The 19,170-nt window shown below is 38.1% G+C and overlaps 1 protein-coding gene across 4 annotated transcripts in view; it reads right to left on the bottom strand.

The window, feature by feature from the left end:
• The window catches only part of LOC122801831 (SH3 domain-binding glutamic acid-rich-like protein), a 600,908-nt gene that overhangs the window by 121,163 nt on the left and 460,575 nt on the right, over positions 1 to 19,170 (bottom strand). For all 4 annotated transcript variants that reach the window (XM_044071471.1, XM_044071470.1, XM_044071472.1 and 1 more), the window contains one exon: positions 10,739 to 10,806. In XM_044071471.1, the coding sequence (XP_043927406.1) occupies positions 10,780 to 10,806 (27 nt within the window). In that variant the 3' untranslated portion in view covers positions 10,739 to 10,779. The remainder of the gene's footprint in view (positions 1 to 10,738; positions 10,807 to 19,170) is intronic.

The raw sequence follows: 19,170 nt of genomic DNA, 5'->3' as shown, positions 1-19,170 counted from the left end.
CACAACTGTTTTTTTTTTTCACAGTCTTTCCCCCTGCTACCTACCAAACATCACTCCTCCCATCTAATGGACCCATGCATTCCCTTATCAGTGAGAGGAAGAGGTCATCACTAAAGCAGCTATCAGGGGTGGTGGAGAGTTTTTTCACTCATGGCCCTTCCTCCCCACATATGTTCAAAAAGCTCACTTTCACATTAGATGTTGCCAGCAAGAAACCTACCCCCAACTGTGGCGCACGAGAAGTGACTTCTCCAGTATCCATCAAGGAAAAGGCACTTCCCTGTGTGCTCCTAGAGTGCCCATAACCCTCCCCTCTCCCATGGGAGAGGAAAACAGGCCATGCCCCTCACTCCTCTCCCCTAACAGCTTGACAACTCCAGTAGCAGGGCTGCTAATGAAACCCTGGTCATCTGGGTCACAGTCCAGGCTCTATTACTCTATGCCATGAAGGCAAAATGTCCCATTCTATGGCTGTTGTTAATAGGCCACCACATTCATACACATTGTGTGCAATTACATAACAGTGCTGTGGCACTATGTTTATTATGCGGTCATGCCAGCAATACAATCTGTAGATATGGATCACACTAACAACATGAAAACACACTATTTTTATGAAATGCACACTAGTGCACATGGTACATCAAAGTGAGTACCAGCACTGGATTCTGATGTACACCACTCAATGAGCATGATCCGTGAATGTAAACTGCATTACTGTTTTAGTGAACACAACACTAACAACTATGCATTGAAATTAAGTGAAAAACATCAGCACAGACCAATGGAAAAGAGCAGACTGGTTCCATTTTCAGTCGGCTACATTAGTGCACAAAACCTCACAATAAGGTAGTCAGCTGACTTCCACCTACATCAGACAGAATCTTACATGATAGTCACTCCTTTGAATTCACCCTAAACTCACACACAAATCAGGAGAAAAAAATGGGAGAACACATAATTCAAATTGTATACTGCATCACAGTGCATATTACCCTGTATCAGTAATAGTTAAGGAACACAAATGGCATTGCATTTAAAATCCAAAGGCAGTCCTGCACATAATACCATTTGTCTATAACACACTCACAGAGTACAGAACAGCTATCACTGAATGCCAGTCACTCACACAGCAGTGCATTGTTTACATTCCTTGCTCTGCACAGCAAAGCCATTCCAGTTTCCAGCTCCTTTGTTATGTATGTGGACCATATAGCATTAGCATGCTATGGTAATGAGGGGAACTGGTGGTGCAGAAGCCCTCACTGGCTGGGGCGGTGGTGGCATCAACATCAACGGAGTGCAGCAGAGTGTTGTGCACTACACACCCAGTGGTACAGGGTGTATCTGCACACTGCCTGGTGCAGTTTTTATGACATTACCAATGATGTCACGATTCACTAGTCATGCTGAGTAGCACATCACATTTCCTGTCACGTTGGGTTCATAACCACTATTTTCACTTACATAGGTATGCAGTTGTACCTACATAACTTTGTGCACTTTCAATGTTCTGTAGACCAGAACTCACATGTTGTGAATCTCAGTCCTAGGTTTGGCAAGACAACTGCATACCTACCATATACCTGGCATCTTCCAGGTACTCAGTAGAGTATGACTGCATTCTGAGGGGACTGATGCACTTTAATGAATTGACAGGGCATGCATTATACTTGGGTTTTATTATGTATCATCCCTATGCAATTCATTATTATAGTTAGGAACAGCACTCAATGTTTCCCCACCATGAATTTCTTTCTTGAGATGTTCTTTGCTAGACACATTATTTTTCACTTTCTACACTAAAATTTAAGCTCTATTTTTTAGCTGATTCTGCCAGTTCCTACAAACTTCTTCTCATCCTCTCCATAGCTTCTTTTGTAGCAAACCTGTTCTATACTTTCTTAACATTATCAAACAACTAAGTTTATCCTTCAAGACTTTCAGTAAAATTACTTACAAGAATGGTGAAAAGGACTAGTCCCCCTATTGACCTCCTTTGATAACACCTGTTCCTTCATTATCCTGTCATCTGAGTGCAATCTGTTTACTGTGACCCTCTGTGTCCTAGTTCCTAGACTATGTTCTAAGCAAGATACCATGCAAAAATGACTAAAGTAACTTGTGCACAGTAATAAACTGTGTGGCACCATGTCGTATGCCTTGGCAAGTAGGGGACAACCATGAGGGCATAATTCAGAAAGTTTACAATTACAGAAAATATGTCTTTTAATTTCTTTCACTTTGAGATCCCAGCATTTCATTATATGTCTGAGTAAATCCCTGACATATCCACTGCTTGATTGCATTATACATCTCAGTACATCCATGACATATCCACTGCTTGATTCCATTATATGTCTTGAGATATCCACAGCTTAATTCCATTCTACATCTGAGTATATCCCTAACATAACCACTGCTTGATTCCATTCTACGTCTGAGTATATCCCTAACATAACCACTGCTTGATTCCATTCTACGTCTGAGTATATCCCTAACATAACCACTGCTTAATTCCATTCTACGTGAGTATATCCCTAACATAACCACTGCTTGATTCCATTCTACATCTGAGTATATCCCTAACATAACCACTGCTTGATTCCATTCTACGTCTGAGTATATCCCTAACATAACCACTGCTTGATTCCATTCTACATCTGAGTATATCCCTAACATAACCACTGCTTGATTCAATTCTACGTCTGAGTATATCCCTAACATAACCACTGCTTGATTCCATTCTACGTCTGAGTATATCCCTAACATAACCACTGCTTGATTCCATTCTACGTCTGAGTATATCCCTAACATAACCACTGCTTGATTCCATTCTATGTCTGAGTATATCCCTAACATAACCACTGCTTGATTCCATTCTACGTCTGAGTATATCCCTAACATAACCACTGCTTGATTCCATTCTACGTCTGAGTATATCCCTAACATAACCACTGCTTGATTCCATTCTACGTCTGAGTATATCCCTAACATAACCACTGCTTGATTCCATTCTACGTCTGAGTATATCCCTAACATAACCACTGCTTGATTCCATTCTACGCCTGAGTATATCCCTAACATAACCACTGCTTGATTCCATTCTACGACTGAGTATATCCCTAACATAACCACTGCTTGATTCCATTCTACGTCTGAGTATATCCCTAACATAACCACTGCTTGATTCCATTCTACGTCTGAGTATATCCCTAACATAACCACTGCTTGATTCCATTCTACATCTGAGTATATCCCTAACATAACCACTGCTTGATTCCATTCTACGTCTGAGTATATCCCTAACATAACCACTGCTTGATTCCATTCTACGTCTGAGTATATCCCTAACATAACCACTGCTTGATTCCATTCTACATCTGAGTATATCCCTAACATAACCACTGCTTGATTCCATTCTACATCTGAGTATATCCCTAACATAACCACTGCTTGATTCCATTCTACGTCTGAGTATATCCCTAACATAACCACTGCTTGATTCCATTCTACGCCTGAGTATATCCCTAACATAACCACTGCTTGATTCCATTCTACGTCTGAGTATATCCCTAACATAACCACTGCTTGATTCCATTCTACGTCTGAGTATATCCCTAACATAACCACTGCTTGATTCCATTCTACGTCTGAGTATATCCCTAACATAACCACTGCTTGATTCCATTCTACGTCTGAGTATATCCCTAACATAACCACTGCTTGATTCCATTCTACGTCTGAGTATATCCCCAACATAATCACTGCTTGATTCCATTCTACGTCTGAGTATATCCCTAACATAACCACTGCTTGATTCCATTCTACGTCTTAGTATATCCCTAACATAACCACTGCTTGATTCCATTCTACATCTGAGTATATCCCTAACATAACCACTGCTTGATTCCATTCTACGTCTGAGTATATCCCTAACATAACCACTGCTTGATTCCATTCTACGTCTGAGTATATCCATAACATAACCACTGCTTGATTCCATTCTACGTCTGAGTATATCCCTAACATAACCACTGCTTGATTCCATTCTACGTCTGAGTATATCCCTAACATAACCACTGCTTGATTCCATTCTACGTCTGAGTATATCCCTAACATAACCACTGCTTGATTCCATTCTACGTCTGAGTATATCCCTAACATAACCACTGCTTGATTCCATTCTACGTCTGAGTATATCCCTAACATAACCACTGCTTGATTCCATTCTACGTCTGAGTATATCCCTAACATAACCACTGCTTGATTCCATTCTACGTCTGAGTATATCCCTAACATAACCACTGCTTGATTCCATTCTATGTCTGAGTATATCCCTAACATAACCACTGCTTGATTCCATTCTACATCTGAGTATATCCCTAACATAACCACTGCTTGATTCCATTCTATGTCTGAGTATATCCCTAACATAACCACTGCTTGATTCCATTCTACATTTGAGTATATCCATAACATAACCACTGCTTGATTCCATTCTACGTCTGAGTATATCCATAACATAACCACTGCTTGATTCCATTCTACATCTGAGTATATCCCTAACATAACCACTGCTTGATTCCATTCTACATCTGAGTATATCCCTAACATAACCACTGCTTGATTCCATTCTACGGCTGAGTATATTCCTAACATAACCACTGCTTGATTCCATTCTACGGCTGAGTATATCCCTAACATAACCACTGCTTGATTCCATTCTACGTCTGAGTATATCCCTAACATAACCACTGCTTGATTCCATTCTACATCTGAGTATATCCCTAACATAACCACTGCTTGATTCCATTCTACATCTGAATATATCCCTAACATAACCACTGCTTGATTCCATTCTACGTCTGAGTATATCCCTAACATAACCACTGCTTGATTCCATTCTACGTCTGAGTATATCCCTAACATAACCACTGCTTGATTCCATTCTACATCTGAGTATATCCCTAACATAACCACTGCTTGATTCCATTCTACGTCTGAGTATATCCCTAACATAACCACTGCTTGATTCCATTCTACATCTGAGTATATCCCTAACATAACCACTGCTTGATTCCATTCTACATCTGAGTATATCCCTAACATAACCACTGCTTGATTCCATTCTACGTCTGAGTATATCCCTAACATAACCACTGCTTGATTCCATTCTACATCTGAGTATATCCCTAACATAACCACTGCTTGATTCCATTCTATGTCTGAGTATATCCCTAACATAACCACTGCTTGATTCCATTCTACATCTGAGTATATCCCTAACATAACCACTGCTTGATCACCACCCACATATCCTTTATACTGCTCTGCTTTTATGTTTGACTGCATCATACTTTTAAAAAAATGACCTTTTTTGTTATAAACTGTGCAGTCCTTTCCCTGGACTTACAGCAAAATCTGTATGTTTTTCTAGTGCCTTACCCACTTTGCCATCTGTGTTTAAAGTGTTTATCCCCAAGTAAGGGCGCCCACAGGCAGGTGCATGGGGGTGCACTTGCACCCCCTTGGAATCAGCTGGCCAGGAGATTCATTTACTTCAAATTAAAAAAAAAAAAAAATTTAAGAGCTTTCTTCTTTAAGAACGCTCTTTGTGTCCAGTCGTACAAACGGAACAGGTGCTTGCGACCTGTTTTCGTCTTCTCCATACATGCGACCGATGGTTTACATATTAATCTTCTGCATTTGCGCGCGGAATTTGAATTCCAGAAGCCGTTTGGACTTGGGATGAGCGTACAAGTGAGAGGTAGGTGTGTGTGTGTGTGTGTGTGTGTGTGTGTGTGTGTGTGTGTGTGTGTGTGTGTGTGTGTGTGTGTGTGTGTGTGTGTGTGTGTGTGTGTGTGTGTGTGTGTGTGTGTGTGTGTGTGTGTTTGTAAGTGTTTAAGAGGTTACAGTGTGTGTGTGTGTGTGTGTGTGTGTGTGTGTGTGTGTGTGTGTGTGTGTGTGTGTGTGTGTGTGTTTGTATATACATATATATATATATATATATATATATATATATATATATATATATATATATATATATATATATATATACATACTACACAGCAGTGAAAAGATGCTCCCGTGCTGACTGCAGCTTGTTTAGTTGAACAGAAGTAAATCATTACCTTTTGTAAACTGTATGGTCTGTCTCTCCAGCTTGTTTGGGCAAGGGTCTCTTTGCCAACCCTTGAGCTCGCTAAAACTAATACTGAAATTAAGGACATATGCTATTATAGTATCTTTGTCAGAAATACATTAATCATCCCACTCATCATGATGAAAGTATAATTTTACCCTTATCATGTCACCACAGAATAGTTCAAATAGTGAAAAGTATGTCTCCGGTTACTTCACTGCATGCAAAAAAGCAAATAGTACTGTTAATTCCTGTTGAAACTGGTGTGCAGATTTTCTCAGAATGGTATGAACTACACAGCTAAACCTCTTCAAAAACATTCGTTTGCAGATGGTAGGGGTAGTTTGTAATGCTTTTATCTCACAACACTTTCACAAATGCGTCTCAAGAACAGATATAAAGGTCACATTTCATCTGTCTATATTTGCTGACGACAAAAAAGTTGCTCTCTGAGAATTTTTTATTTATTTTATTTATTTCTAATGTATTTGCCATTTTTTTCCATCTGAAATTATTTCAAAGCCACTTCCACACAAAAACTAGTAGCATAGTCTACCACTATCAGTACAAATCTCTTACATGTAGTGCTTTGAATACTAAGCCTAGTCACACTATATATATCTAATCTTGGGAATGGCTTTTCAGTAGCAAGCAATGACATCAAAACAGCCTTGGCTTTGTCTCTTGCCTTATTAAGTTTTGACACAGATAGTGCACTTTTCAGGATGCATATTCTGCAATGACTGGCCAACAGAAATATTGCACAAGTATTGCTTCTGTGCGCTTCATGACTAAATGATATACTGTACACAGATATACCAATCAGCAAACCTTTAGGACTACCAGCTATAATACTATTTCTCTCTTGCTCTCATTAGAGAGTCCATTCTTGGTTCAATAATCTCTTTCCTCAGTATCTGAGCCCGCTCTGCCTTTTCAAAATATGAGACTCGTTGGCTGTCTCCCTCAAGCTCTGTAATAAAGGATCTTAGAACTGTGCCTATCTCACCTCTCTATGATCCTCTCCAACTGCTACTCCAAAGGACGTCTAATCTCTTTTGGCAGTTGTAGATCAGATTCAGGCTTGCTTCTACTGTGTCTCTCATTCTGTAAGGTAACTCCTTTTAAATCTAGTACCTTTTCACAGGCAAAGTTCAGATTCAGACTTGCTGCTACTTCTTAAGTCTTCCTGTAAGGCAGTCCCTTCCAAAGGCAATTCAAAACCTTATGAGAACTGTGGTTCAGGTTTATGCTTGTCAATACTACCTAGCTCTTTCCTGCAAGTAGCTGCATTACCATGATCTGTTGCAGATTTGATTTCCATCTGCATTTCCCCCTGCTATGTGCTCTACACTTTTGTCTGTTTGCCTAGCTGCATGCAATTTCATGTGATTATCAGAATCATTTCCTATTAAATCATATGCAAGAATATTATCCAGCAATGACACCTGATTTTTTTCCATGTTTCCCTTCTCAGAACTAAGTGAATGGTGGTCAGTAGTACATAAGATATCCCTCCTATGGCAGTAATTGCAGTAGATTTCACATGTAAGTAATGCTCTATTCTAATAACAGCACATGTCAAATAGATGTCCAATGCAGTATCCCAAGTGACAACACTTTCTTTAACCACCTCTGGATAGGATGTAGGTCTCTTGTGGTAATCTGATATAGCTCCAGTCTCAATTCAGCCAGCCTCTACGGCTGTATCATCGCTGTTAGCTCCATCATTATGTTTCTTTCCTCACCCTGTCTCTGTGGATATTTGGACCATTCATTCTCACTTGGTTAAGTTGGAATAATTTAACCCTAAGACCTTGGCATGTACTACTACCAGTGGTTTAATTTGCTTGCAGAAACTGCTATGATGTTTCAGGTTGTCTCCATGGGTTCATTTATGCTCATTTTCAGTGTGAGGTACCACTTTCTTGTACAGCTGTGACCTAATTGCTGGGCATATGTCACCTTTCCATCCATTTCTTTAGCCATGGAACTTTCCCAGTCTGTCAGCCAGACTGTCATACTATCTGGCACAGTAGAATGATTGCTTCCTTGTCATAAGGTCTAGCAGTAATTCCAAAGTACATTTTTGATATCCAATCACCAACTTATTTAAATGCTTTGTTCTACAATATAACGATGACACTCTCCTCTGCCTTTCTTCTATGTTCTCTAAACTGTTTTTCTTCAAGATTCAGATTTGAGCTTAAAATATTTGAAACAGACAGCCAGAGCCAGAGAGAGAAAAATGCCCTAGTTAGACCTAGCAGGTGGAATTTATTTTCAAGTGCATTTTCAAGGAATTGTGAGCTTCAATGGAAGCAAAGGTTACTGCTGCTCATGCTGTCTGCTTAAAAATGTGCAACTGTTTTGTTTAGCAAATGGTATTATTATTGTGGTATAGAATTTTAAAGCAGTGTTAGCACAGTAGGTAGCAGACTTGCATCTTGATACAAAGGGCTGTATGTTCTATTCCTACAGCATGTACATTTGTATTTTAAGGGGGTATGGTACTACAGTCCTTAGTATGTCCTCCTTTGGATGAAACACCTAATAACTATAAACCAGTTTTTCAGCTTGCCACCCATTCCCTATTGCAATATACCAGCTTACCATTTCTTTTAATATAACATAGGCAATTTATTATTCAAAGGCAACAGCCAACAGGCACTGAATTTGTAAATGAAACACTGAAATATAAAGCTATTTTCTAGCAGCAACTTCTTCATTGGTTTCAAATCTCTTTAATGTGGAATTATTTGGATGATGTTTACTTCTACAGAGGTTCTGCATATTGATTGATACTGGTGGATTGTATGACAGAAGTTTGAATGGCCCTTTATGGTTGAAATGTTCTAAATTGGGCAGGTTGTCATTATTGGTTCATATGGTTTTGTTTCATTGCTTAAAGGAAAAATGTTCAGAACTATACATTTAAAACACACTAACAAGTGGTGCTGTATTATACAAGGGATATAATTCAATTATATAGTATAATTAATACTGTCAGGAAGGTAAATCAAAGAACTTTTGCATGGTTCTAAAGATGTGTGCAAGAAGCCTGTGATTTGAAAACAGCCCAAAGGTAAACTTACCCTGCCACTGTCCAGATGCATTTTCTTTGAATATGGGTTTCAGTGCTGTTTCAGTGAATGTGGGTTTCAAAGGTAGAGAAGTTTTAATGCTAAGTCTGTTTTCCTTGTATGACTTTTGCTTTGTTTAGGTTTAGTAAATGTCTATCAGTGTTTGCGCTATAAACTTTGAAATAAAAGTTTTAAATGAAATCCGAATATCTGTAATCATTGTAGAAGTAAAGAATAAAACAGTATGCACACTGAGAGATTTGAACAGTGCCTATGACAAATAGGGAGAAATAGCCAAGTAATGGGACACTGGAATGGCTGCGTGGGTGGAGGGGGTGGGGCTGTGTGGGCTGAGGGGGTGGGGCTGTGTGGGCAGGGCTCTGGGTTTGCACCCCCCTGCAAAAAATCCTGCGGGCTCCCTTGTCCCCAAGGGTCTTCAGCTTCACTCTCATTTGTAACAAGAGGGCTCTTACACCTTCCCACATTCCTTGCATTTCTGCTTCATGCTTTTTTATATCTTTAGCATAAATTCCCTTCCAGATTATCTCTCTCTCTCATTCCCCATGAGAAGCATGAGGTGGTGAAGTTATATCCAATTTATGGTTGCCAGAGTACCATATTTTAACAATGTACTCAGTTCCACGTTTATCCCTGCTGCAATAAACATAGTGCCAAATATCATTTGAAGAGCTTCCCTACCTTGCTTTCTTGCAGCTTGCAAAGCATTTATTTTCTCAGTGTTCTCTTAACCTTGCCCCATGTTGCCTGCTACAGTAACACTATCCAGTATCGTGCAGCACAAGAATCCTACTAAGATTCTCTCTTTCACCTTCTTTAGTCTGGTAACACTATATTTTCTGCCACGTGTTTTTCATAACACACACTTTTAAATGATGCCACTTGTTTTCTTTAACACATACACATTTTAAATTTTAAGTAACTAACACTAAAAATTGCCCATGGTGGTTTGCAATGCTTCTTGGGATAAACTAAAATTATGACCACTGGCAAGATTCAAATACGCCAGACCTGTTGCCTGCAAAGCTGGATTTTTCTTCTCCAACCTATTATTCTAAACATGACTAGAATGCTTTAGATATGATTGATCATTTTAAGTTTTTCTTTCTGGCTGCTATATATAACTAAAGAGTATAACACACCTATAAGGCAATCTCTTCTTAACAAAGTTAAATAAAAAATCCACAGGTGAATTTCATTTCTGAAAAAGACAACCATTTCATGCTGTGGTCTGAGTTTACTTGCTTTTCATATTTGGTTTTAAGACAATAAAAAATGTGTAATATGTAGAACAATTTCTCTGACACACTACAACTTATACCAGGTCAGATAACATGATAGTTGCAGCATAGCCCCTAGAGAAGATATGTTGATTAACAAACTCAGTTTTAAAATACTTAAAATAATATTAATTTTTAATCCTCAAAGTTCTAATTAGTTAAATGTCCATTGTTTGAATAAATAAAATACAATGAATGCATAGTGTCCTTACCTAAACTACTCCTGCATATGAGAACACATAAAAAATTAAGATTATTCTGCCATTTCTTCGTCTTCATCCTATAACAAGAAGATACAAGGAATAGAAATGAAAAATTAATTCAGGAAATTGTTAAGCCTATACACTGGTCAGGAATCCACAGTTACAAAAAAGCACATTCAAATATATTAATTATGAAGCTTTGCATTTTAAAATGGGCCAGTTCACACTTAAGGAAACCAGTCTTTTTTGTTTCTTTGATTTTCTGCAGATAGAAACATTTTATTTTTATATTACATCACAATAAATAAATTTACTTTTTACACATGGCAAGCTTCTTGCTCTGGGGTAGAACCTTCGAGAAAAACACAACCTACAATCATCAATCACCATATTAAAGCTTGCCCATCTCGGGACTACATGGGGACGACATGAAATATCCACTGGTCTGCAGCAGGTGCAGTCCAGACAGAAATAATTAAACTATGAAGACTCAGCTATATCAATGAGATTAAATACTTACTACCACCCAGTGTTGTGCTAGTTACTTATACAAGTAATGTTACTATTACTAGTTACTTTTCAGTGAAAGCAATATATTACTATTACTTATTACTTTTCTAAAAAAGTAATATATTAGTGTTACTAGTTACTAACTACAGTAACTCATTACCTTTACGTAAGTATAGGTTATCAATTATAATATTGAGATTTACTCACACAAGAAAGAAGTTGTACACACAATGTTACAGTGATGATGAATAGCATTTAACAATTGAAAAACTCCAGCAGACAAGTATTTATAGCCAGGCAGCACAGTGGTGCAGCAGTTAGCATTATCACCTCACAGTAAGAGTTTCTCTGGTTCAGTTCTCAGCTGGGGTGCCTTCTGTGCAGAGTGTGCATGTCTTCCCTGTGTTTGTATGGGTTTCTTCCCACATTAAGCAACAACAAACAAGCAGAACTCCATAACGTCAGGTACTTTAATAAAAAAAACAAAGCTTTTTAGATAAAATATCCTTCTTCAGTGTCTTACAAAAAAATACATAAAGCCCAGCATTGTATTTAAGTTCTGTGGGCTACTGGCTCTTAAACTGCATTTCTTTACATCGGGAAAGCATTTGAAACACAAACTCACTAACAGGAAGTCCACCTTACAAACCGCAGGATAATATGTAATTGTACCTACCAATTATTCCTAATTTTTACCTTTGTTTTTTTGCTTCTGGCAATGCTTGATTTTCTGTTAAATTGTTGAGGATTTTAAAAGCTCAGTATATCTTATTGTTCAAAATGCATACTGACACAAAATCCATAAGGGAAATTAAAATAATAGATGCCTGAATCTGAATCTTTAAACCCTCCTCTGGCATTTATCTACATGTGGGTCATGAAATCAATGACATTGGAAACTGTTCCTGTAGTCAGTAAAGTGTAGCAAATGGTACTCCTTAAAGGAGAAGACGCCGCCATGACAGAGTGTTTTTTTTTTTTATTTGAAGCCTCTTAAAAGTGGGATGGTTCCGGTGACCTTGTCTGCATGCCAAAGTCAGAAATTAATGGGGCCAATCAGGAATTTGCGGCACCCTATTATTTTGAGCCCAAAACTGGGAAATGCCAAAGAATTTGGTATAGTTGAGAGGTATATTATGAATGCTACCTGCTATGAGTTGTGCCAACATGATGATGTAATTTTGTATCCAAATTGCCCCTTCAAAGTCTCTATTACCTCCTGACATCTGATTACTATCCATACTATCCAGGGACGCTGGCAGTTTGCTATCGCTCTTTAGAGGGTGCTATTGCCCACGTTGAGAACCACTGGTGTAAGCAACTCAAAAGTAACTGATATTTAATTTACTAGTTACTAAAAAAGTAATATATTAATATTACATTATTGCTATTTTGAAAAAGTAACTAGTTATATTACTAGAAACAACAACCAAGCCAAACAGCAACCAAGAAAAAACAGCAGTTTTCTGTTGAATGTCACCAAGCACGATAGATTCCACCACAGTTAAGAACAAAGTGCAAAACACAATTTAAATTTAAATTCTTAACTGTGGTGGAATCTATCGTGCTTGGTGACATTCAACAGAAAACTGCTGTTTTTTCTTAGTTATATTACTAGTTACTAGAAATTGTAATATATTACAGTAATATATTACACATTGTAATATATTACTCCAATAACTGTGAATAAGTGATCCTTAAAATTTACTAGACTGTAACATATCTAATTGTTAGTGTTTTTGATGAAGCCAGTGGACTCTAGGCATACAGTTCAACCACTTAGTGAAAGAAAGATGCTAGAATAACAGGATTTGTGCTAGCATGCATTTTTCTGAAGGTTATGAAATCTGAAACTCAAATGCATGTCATTATTTAATGACTTCAATCCTCCGTGATTTGACAGAAAAATAAGCATATTTTTTTGAAGAACAGACCAAAAATATGAGGATGAAATCTGGATATTTTGCAGAAATCTGGACAGTTGAGAAGTATGACTCTGGGGCCTGCTTCTGCACAAGAAGTCACAATATGTGCTTGCAATAGGGAATAGGCTGTACATGTGGAATTGTCCTCCACAAGGGTTTCACAACAGCCTAATGTTTTTACCATGAAGAACTATCTGACACTCTTGAGAAGCACTAATGCATTAGAGTACATTAGTGGTGTATTGTAATATGTATGCAACATTTTCTTTGCTTCTGAGGCTTACAGTGGACGTCTGGGGGCTTATTGTGTGAATAAAAAAAAATGAACAAAGATTTAAAATTATCATTTACAAGGGACAGTTGGGCAGACTGATATATGTTACTTAAGATATGTCATATTTCAGGGGCAGTGAGCAATATCTTCAGACAAGAGAACCGTTACCTGGGACATGCCACACCCAATATCTAGAGAACAGTGAGGAATTTACATGAGATCCTGACTTACTAATGGAAATTCATTCTGAATTTTACTAAACTGATTGAGTGTATTCAGCAATTGATCTAGGAAGCACCAGGACTTTATGAAAACGTGGAATAGGGACTTGAAAAACTCACTGTCAGATGGGATAGTTTTGGATTTGCCACATTACTCCAATGTTTCCCCTAGTATTCATATAATAATGATGAGATTTAAAATGCTGTGGTCATTTGGGATGATGAGGAAATTTGCCCACCAATATCTTACTATTCAATTATGCAAGACCCAGTGACAAGCAGTATGCCAACTTGCTTGAAGATACTGGAACATGTTTCTTGGTTTATGTGGATTAGTGAAACAAGTGTTACATCAGGAAAGATTATTCTAAATGCACATCACACTCAGGCATAACAGCTAAGCACAGGAAAGTTGACAGGAAGATCTGATAGCTGTAAGGCTAATAAAAAGAAACATTGGATACCAAGGGATACATTTGTACTGATTGTTCAAGAGAGAAAATCAAGCCATGGGGATTTTAAAGAGTGAGATGAATACACATATCAAATACAAACTGAGGGAGAGACTCCAGAACACATCAAAGATATGGCTTTACTTCACCCTGAGCTAGAAAAGTTTGTAGATGGATCCTGATGCTATGAGGCAGACCAGCCCCACACAGGGTAGGCTGTGATGGATGACACTGGGAAAGTCCATTGTGAAAGCACATTGGTAGGACACATTTCTGCACAGGTGGCAGAACTGGGATGAAAACCTGAAAGAAACACTGTGGGAAGCAAGTAAATTTATTTACTTGTTTATTTTTATTTTACATTTGTTGACCGGGATAGTCCGACTGGATACATGTCCATTTTCAGAGGAGGCCCGGGGAGAAAAGCTCCAAATACAACATACAGAAAAAATAATACAGGAACATCATAACATCAATACATATTGCAAGCAGTTTACAGACTCTGTTCAGTCAAGCAAGTTATACATTCGATCATTATTAAACTTATACAAGTATCTAAACTAACAATTATGTCATAGCTTGTATGTAGTATAAAGTACTGTTTGGCACACAATTACAGAAAGGAGCTAGTCAGGATTAGAACAAGGACATAACCATTGTTTCCCAATGTTGTCTGAGACATTTTTGAATTGAGTTAGTGAGGATACTAGAGAAAGGTCGGCAGGAAGAGAGTTCCAAGTTCTGCTGACAGAGTTGGCAAACAGGGAGTCCCCAGCTGAGTTATTGGTTTTGAATGTTTGAACCAGCAGTCTGTTAGATGAGCAAAGTGGCCTGAGGTTACTGTAGGGGCTAATGATGTTTTTAAGTGCAGGCATATTTTCAGGTTGTTTGAGTACTTTATATGCCACTATAAGCTGGTTGTATTGAAGTAGGCTAGGTAATTCAAGCCACCCTAGAAGATTTAGGTTATGACAGTGGTGTGTCCTAAATACCGTACCTGTGGCAAATCTAACAATGTGGTTGTAACAGCTAGACAGCTTGCTAAGGTTGGATTTGTTCAGATTGGTGAATAAAGGGGAGGCATAGAGAAGGGTAGAGAGTAGATGGGAACAGGCAATAGCAGTTCCAGCAAGTGGAGTAAGAAAAAGGTTTAATCTTATAAAGGGAGCCAAGTTTTTTTATTAATGGTTTTGATAGTTTGGTTGAATATTTTACAGATTAAATATTTTCACTGATAGCTGATATACAGTTGGGATTATGTATGACTATCTGAATGCCTGGAAGTGGAGAAACTGTATCACAAAAATACAATTGTGCTATATTAGCACAGACATCAGCTAAAGCAGCTATGTTGCTATAGGAGGCAACTGGCTAAAACCTAAGCTCATCAAAGGGTGTATAAACACTCCCTAGAATAAGGAATACTTTCAGGCAGTTAGTGCAAAGGATTAAGGCAATGAGCCGTTTCCTGTAGCCTGGGCCTTGAGTCCCTCAGCACATAACCAGAGAGTGCTTTTGGGAAATTGGGTTAGACTCTTCAATAGTCTCCTGGATCACATGTCTAGCAACCACCTATGGAAATCAGAATATGGACACGGCTGAGAAATATGCAGTGGTAACCAAGATGGTAAAATGCTTCTATGTTTTTTATACATACGTAGTAGTACCACTGCATTAAGACACAGATAATCACAAACTTTGTGACTAGGAAAGCACTTGGGGTTTAGAAGACGTAAACACAATTGATAATTCATTGGTTTGGGATCAGTTATAAGAACAGCCTAACAAGAGGCTGATGCAGCTGCTAGTTTAATACAACATAATTTCAAGTTAATTGTGAGAAATTATAAAGTCTGCACTACAAGCCAGGGAGGATGGTATAACGGTTAAGGTGCTTACCTTACAGACACAAGGTGCAGGCTTTGTTTATCACATGGGGGTAAATTGGCTAGGCTTTAAATAGCCCACAAGGCAGTTAGCCCAGTACTAATCTTTGAACCTATAAACATGGTCATATTCTAATGTCAGAGGGACTGAAGCCTGATACGGAAAAGTTGGGAGCAGCATCAGAAGACAAGCAGGCATTGCAAGTGTATTTTTCTGAATGCTGCATTGTGTTATAAAGCTTTATTTAATATGCCTGACATAAGCCCTAAAAAAAGCTGTTATAGCAAGATGTAGCCTAGAAATGAAGTATAAACAGAACAAGAGTTTTTAAATGATGATACGTTCACTTATCTGGTTAACAAATTAAAAAAATAAACAATTTACAGTTGCACCAGTGATAAAATACTATGTGAATAAGCTAGCTGTTTTGCAAATGCAAGCCAATAAGAAGTACAGAAGCTGTGGTCCTGCAGGAGACTTGACCAGCTGTCTAATGGTTAAGAGGATTTACAGATGCAGAAAAAGAGAGATGCTCAGAAAAAGAAGTGTTGGCAATGGTGGCTAAATGTAGGAAACTAAACAATTTTGTGTATGACCACGAAGTTCAATTGGACACAGGCCGCAACCCCTTAGAAAGCATATTCAGCAGGTCTTTTTATAAGGCACTGCCAACGTTGCACAGAATGTCACTTAATCTGCAAACGTATGATCTGAAAGGGAATACAAACAAGTCAATAAACTGCACACAACTGACACATTGTGTAGATTTCCAGAGAAGCAACAATGAATTATTAGAAGTACTAGAGATTCTTTAGGTAACACCACAGTTATATGACATATGTAAAAACAAAAGAAGGGGACCACCTCAAGTTACAAATCCATCCATCCATCCCCTTTTCCCATTCTACACGTGGGGTTGGGGTGCCACTTCAACACTGACAATTATCTAGAGCCAGGGTTCACACCGCCGAGTGGCTAGCCCTGCCGTGGACCTTAAGTTACAAATGACAGAAGAGAAAGTAAAAGAATCCTAGAACTTTACTGACACAAACGTAGAAATGCAGCTACTGAAAAAATACAACTCAGAATCGTCACTAAGAAAAGAAAATTATCTTATTTTTCTTTCATGGCAGAAGTAAGTTGTTTCATGGGTTTATGTTCAAAGCTAACAAATAATAGTTCCCAACAAATTTATTTATTTATTTTATTTTAGTTTATTTTACAATTGTTTACCTGGAAGGTCCAGCTGGGCAATTGCCCATTTTCAGTGGAGGCCCGGGGAGAAATGCTCAATGTCATACAATGATAATTACAAAATCAACACAACAGGTTAATACAGGCTAATATACTTTGGTATGAAGACACATATATGAATCACAACTGAGAATAGTAAAGTACAAAGAAAGAGTAGAATTTATGATGTGTTGGCCAGAAATGCTAACCCAAATAAAAGAAGTATTATGGAGTTGTATTAACAGTGCATACCGGAAAAAAACAATCCAAAGGAATATATATTACAGCATACCCTATACCAAGTTGCTCACACAGCTGAGTGAGCACACACTTTCTACATTTAAAGGAAACCATGCATTGTATATTTATAGATTATTATTCCATGTACATTAAAATAGACAAACTGAAAGACACAAAATGTGTAATTAGTGTATTAAACTCTATGTTCTCAAGACATCTGATGTTGTCATATCTGCTTAGATAGAGTCCCAAAAACCAAACACAGGTGGTCTCAGTACAGGATCCCTTGGATGACAGTGGCTCTGGAGACCGCATGAGATGTAGAAATTACATTCATACTGTAATGCTTCACAAAGCTGCACAGTAAAACACAAGTGGCTACTGGACAAATGTTGTCAACATATACATTCCTAAAGATGCATGAGTAGTGGATACTGCTCTGAGCGGTTGTGCTGTAGGCGCTTCTGTTAAACATTTATATTGTTTCTCCTAAATGAACCTAATGCAGTCTCAAAACCATTTAGACAACTTTAGCTAATATTTTTTTTGCTCAGATGTATTAGCTGCAGAGAAGGCAAACAGCTGCAAGGCTTGACTTAAGTTATTTGGATAATGTAAGCAAAATCACAGCAGTCTATGAACATTGAAGTAATGGGAAAGATATGCATCTCTACTCGAACAGTTCTGGAAGAAAACAGGTAGACCTACAGCCTGATGAATATTAGATGAAGTAGCCAGCTTAGGAATGAAGGAATGAAGGAATAGTGCTTAAAACTACCACTTTATGGAAAACAACAAGTGCAGAAGTCAACACACAACACCTGAAGTTCAAAAATTCATCTGGCTAAAGAAATATCCATAAGAAAAAAAATGTTTTCTAACAAACATCACTTCTATCCTGGAAAATGATTCACAATGAGATAGTCAATTGCTACAGTACACAATTCAAGTCTCATGTAGAAAAGGCTGCCTGACAGAAGACATCTGAACAAAAATACTCCCCTCAGAAATGTTTTAAGGAGTTCTGTCTGTCTGAGTAAAACTTAGAAATAGTGGCTATGTGAGTATTAATCATGGAAAAGATCAGCCCTGCATCAGAGATGTGACTGAGGTAGTTCAGGACCTCAGGAAATGGAGTAGAATAGAGATTCAAACTCTTCTCCATTGCCCCCCAAAAAAAATAAATAAATAAATGTCCACTTGTCTTTGTATGTTCTTCTGGTATCTTTCTTCTGGACAGAAATCAAGAAATCAAGATACAGACCACATTATCAGGGAAAGCTGGGTCCTTAGCTATTATCAAAATTAAAAATACCATGTGGTCAGTCTGAGTGTATTAAGGTCCAGATGAAACTTCCAGACAAGTAAGTAAGAAAAGTCCTTTTGCAACAGGTGATACTAAAGCAGACAAAACAACACCCGTCAAAGCCAAAATGGGGTATGCAAGCAACTATGTTTTTCTTCATCTGTTCTTTTTATAAGAATTTGAGAATCAAAAGAACTAAGGGGAAAGCCTAAAGGAGAGCTGGAAGCCACTCCTGACTTCTAGTATCATTGGGCCACTGACTAGGAAAATCAAGGAAAAGAAGTTGCTGCCCAATATCTGTGACCAGACACCATGGACAGTCCACCCTTGAAAAAGTTTCCTTCTCCATAAAGTGGCAGCATCCATGGTGACCATTACCAGAAGATCAAAAAG

Source organism: Protopterus annectens, chromosome 5.part0, assembly GCF_019279795.1.
Source record: "Protopterus annectens isolate FY-2018-M chromosome 5.part0, PAN1.0, whole genome shotgun sequence".
In the NCBI taxonomy this organism is placed as follows: domain Eukaryota; kingdom Metazoa; phylum Chordata; order Ceratodontiformes; family Protopteridae; genus Protopterus; species Protopterus annectens.
This window is presented reverse-complemented; position numbering and strand designations above follow the sequence as displayed.